This window comes from Alligator sinensis, unplaced genomic scaffold, assembly GCF_000455745.1.
Source record: "Alligator sinensis unplaced genomic scaffold, ASM45574v1 scaffold1488_1, whole genome shotgun sequence".
Taxonomy (NCBI): domain Eukaryota; kingdom Metazoa; phylum Chordata; order Crocodylia; family Alligatoridae; genus Alligator; species Alligator sinensis.
This window is the reverse complement of record NW_005843097.1, coordinates 152031-153879: the sequence shown is the minus strand read 5'-3', so window position 1 is coordinate 153879 and position 1849 is coordinate 152031. Positions and strand designations below refer to the sequence as shown.

Here is a 1849-nt window from a genome sequence, read left to right as displayed (position 1 = left end):
TCCCGGGTGCTGGCCGAGGCTTAGGGCTGGCGCGGGGCCCTGCTGCTGGTGGGCGGCCTCTCCCTCCACCTGGTGGCCTGCGGGGCCCTGCTGCGGCCCCTGACGCTGCCTGCCGAACCCAGCCCGGCCCCCGTGGGCCTGGCCCTGCTGCGCCACGTCCCCTTCGTGGCCTTCACGGCGGCTGTCACCCTGGTCAATACTGGCTACTTCGTGCCCTATGTCCACCTTGTGGCCCGGGCCCGGGAGCTGGGCCTGGGTGAGTACCAGGCAGCCACGGTGCTGTCGGCGATGGCTGTGGCCGACCTGGCTGGGCGCTTGGCATCGGGTGCCGTGGCTGATACACGCAGCTGTGGCTTGCTGCGGCTTCTGGCAGCCTGGACGGCATTGGCAGGGGTCGCGCTGATGCTGGTGCCCCTGGGCACTTCATACCCAGTGCTGGGGGTCCTGGCAGCTGCCTATGGCTTCTTCGCTGGTGCCCTCACACCAGTGGTCTTCTCCCTCCTGCCCCAGCTGGTGGGCGTGGGGCAGATCTATGGGGCACTGGGCTTGTTGCAGATGCTGGAGAGCGGCGGGGGGCTCCTGGGGGCGCCGCTGGCTGGTAGGTGCTGCCCACCCCCCTTCTCCCAGCCCTGGGGGCTGGGTAACTGGAGCCTGGGCTATATCGGGCATGGCCTGGGTTGCCCTTTTGGGTGTAAAGTTAGAAGACGGGCGGGGGGGGGAGGGGGAAGGAACCCAGGCATCCGGGCTCCTAACTGACCCCAATCCCCTCCCCAAAACTGGAGGGAACTCAGGGGTCTGGGCCCCCAGATGCCCCCTACTCATTCTCTCTCCCCCACCCCCACCCACCCACCCCTTGTTCTAACTCCTCAGACCCTAATGGCTGCCAAGCACTGGGAGAGCTCCCCCTCTCCCCTACTGCAACTTGCTGGGTTAGTCTCACCTTTCCTAGGTGCTCCAAGATTGCTGCTGTCCTTCACCATCTTGGGTTCTGGGTGCCCCATCGTGGCAGCCATCTTGGGTTTTAGGTGCCCCATTGCACCCCAGTGCGGTGGCCATCTTGTCTTTTTGGTGACTTCCTCCTCACTCCCAGGTTGGCTGCGGGATGTAACCGGGGACTACAGGGCCTCGTTCGTAGTGGCCGGTGCCTTCCTCCTGGCTGGGACCCTCATCCTGACCACGCTGCCGGACTTCTTCTGCATGGCGGCCACCTCCTCTGGCCACAATGCCACGCCCAGGACTGCCCCCGGCCCGCACAAGGACCCCTGCTGTGTGGGCAGGAGCTACCTGCCCCCAGGAGAAGACCCTGAGTAACCTCGAGGGGAAGCCACCCGTGGCCTTCAGAAGAAGGGTCATCCAATTGGGCTGGCCAACAGCATTGGGTTGGCCAACGATGTTGGCATGGGTAGATGGGGCCGTTGTGGGTCTTGTATAGACCTGGGGCTGGCATGGGAGGGTCTTCCGCTGCCCTCTGCTATGGCCCCGAATGCCTGGGTTCTCTATGTGGACCTGCTGGTGGGTCCACAAAGAACAGACTGGCTTATGGCGCTAAAAATTTGGATTCTGGAGTTTTTCATTAAAGGAAATGGCACTTCTGAGAGACCCCCTTTTGTGTGGCTTTTTTATGGGGAGGGTTTGGGGGCAGATGTAGGGGGAGGAGTGGTGGGGGTGTTCCATTAGGTCCCTGTGTTTTGTGGGGTGGGGGTCTGGTTGGTTCTTGCAGAGGATTGGTTTTTTGCTCTGATTTGGGATTCAGAGCGGGACAGAACCCAGGTGTCCGGGTCCCCACCCCCTCCCAGAGCTTATGGGGGGGGAGGAGCTCTGGGGGCAAAGGTCAGAGGGAGTTGGGGGC

At 63.4% G+C, this 1849-nt stretch overlaps 2 protein-coding genes across 2 annotated transcripts in view; both read left to right on the top strand.

Moving 5' to 3' along the window:
* The window catches only part of LOC102371872 (monocarboxylate transporter 13-like), a 5101-nt gene extending 3506 nt beyond the window's left edge, over positions 1-1595 (top strand). Inside the window, 2 exon segments of the mRNA XM_025193783.1 lie at positions 1-598; positions 1091-1595. The exon segment at positions 1-598 is cut by the window's left edge and continues 140 nt beyond it. Of these exon segments, the coding sequence (XP_025049568.1) occupies positions 1-598; positions 1091-1311 (819 nt within the window). The 3' untranslated portion in view covers positions 1312-1595.
* The window catches only part of LOC102371620 (monocarboxylate transporter 13-like), a 5782-nt gene continuing 5323 nt past the window's right edge, over positions 1391-1849 (top strand). The window contains 1 exon segment of the mRNA XM_014526609.2: positions 1391-1421. Coding sequence (XP_014382095.1) covers positions 1391-1421 — 31 coding nt within the window.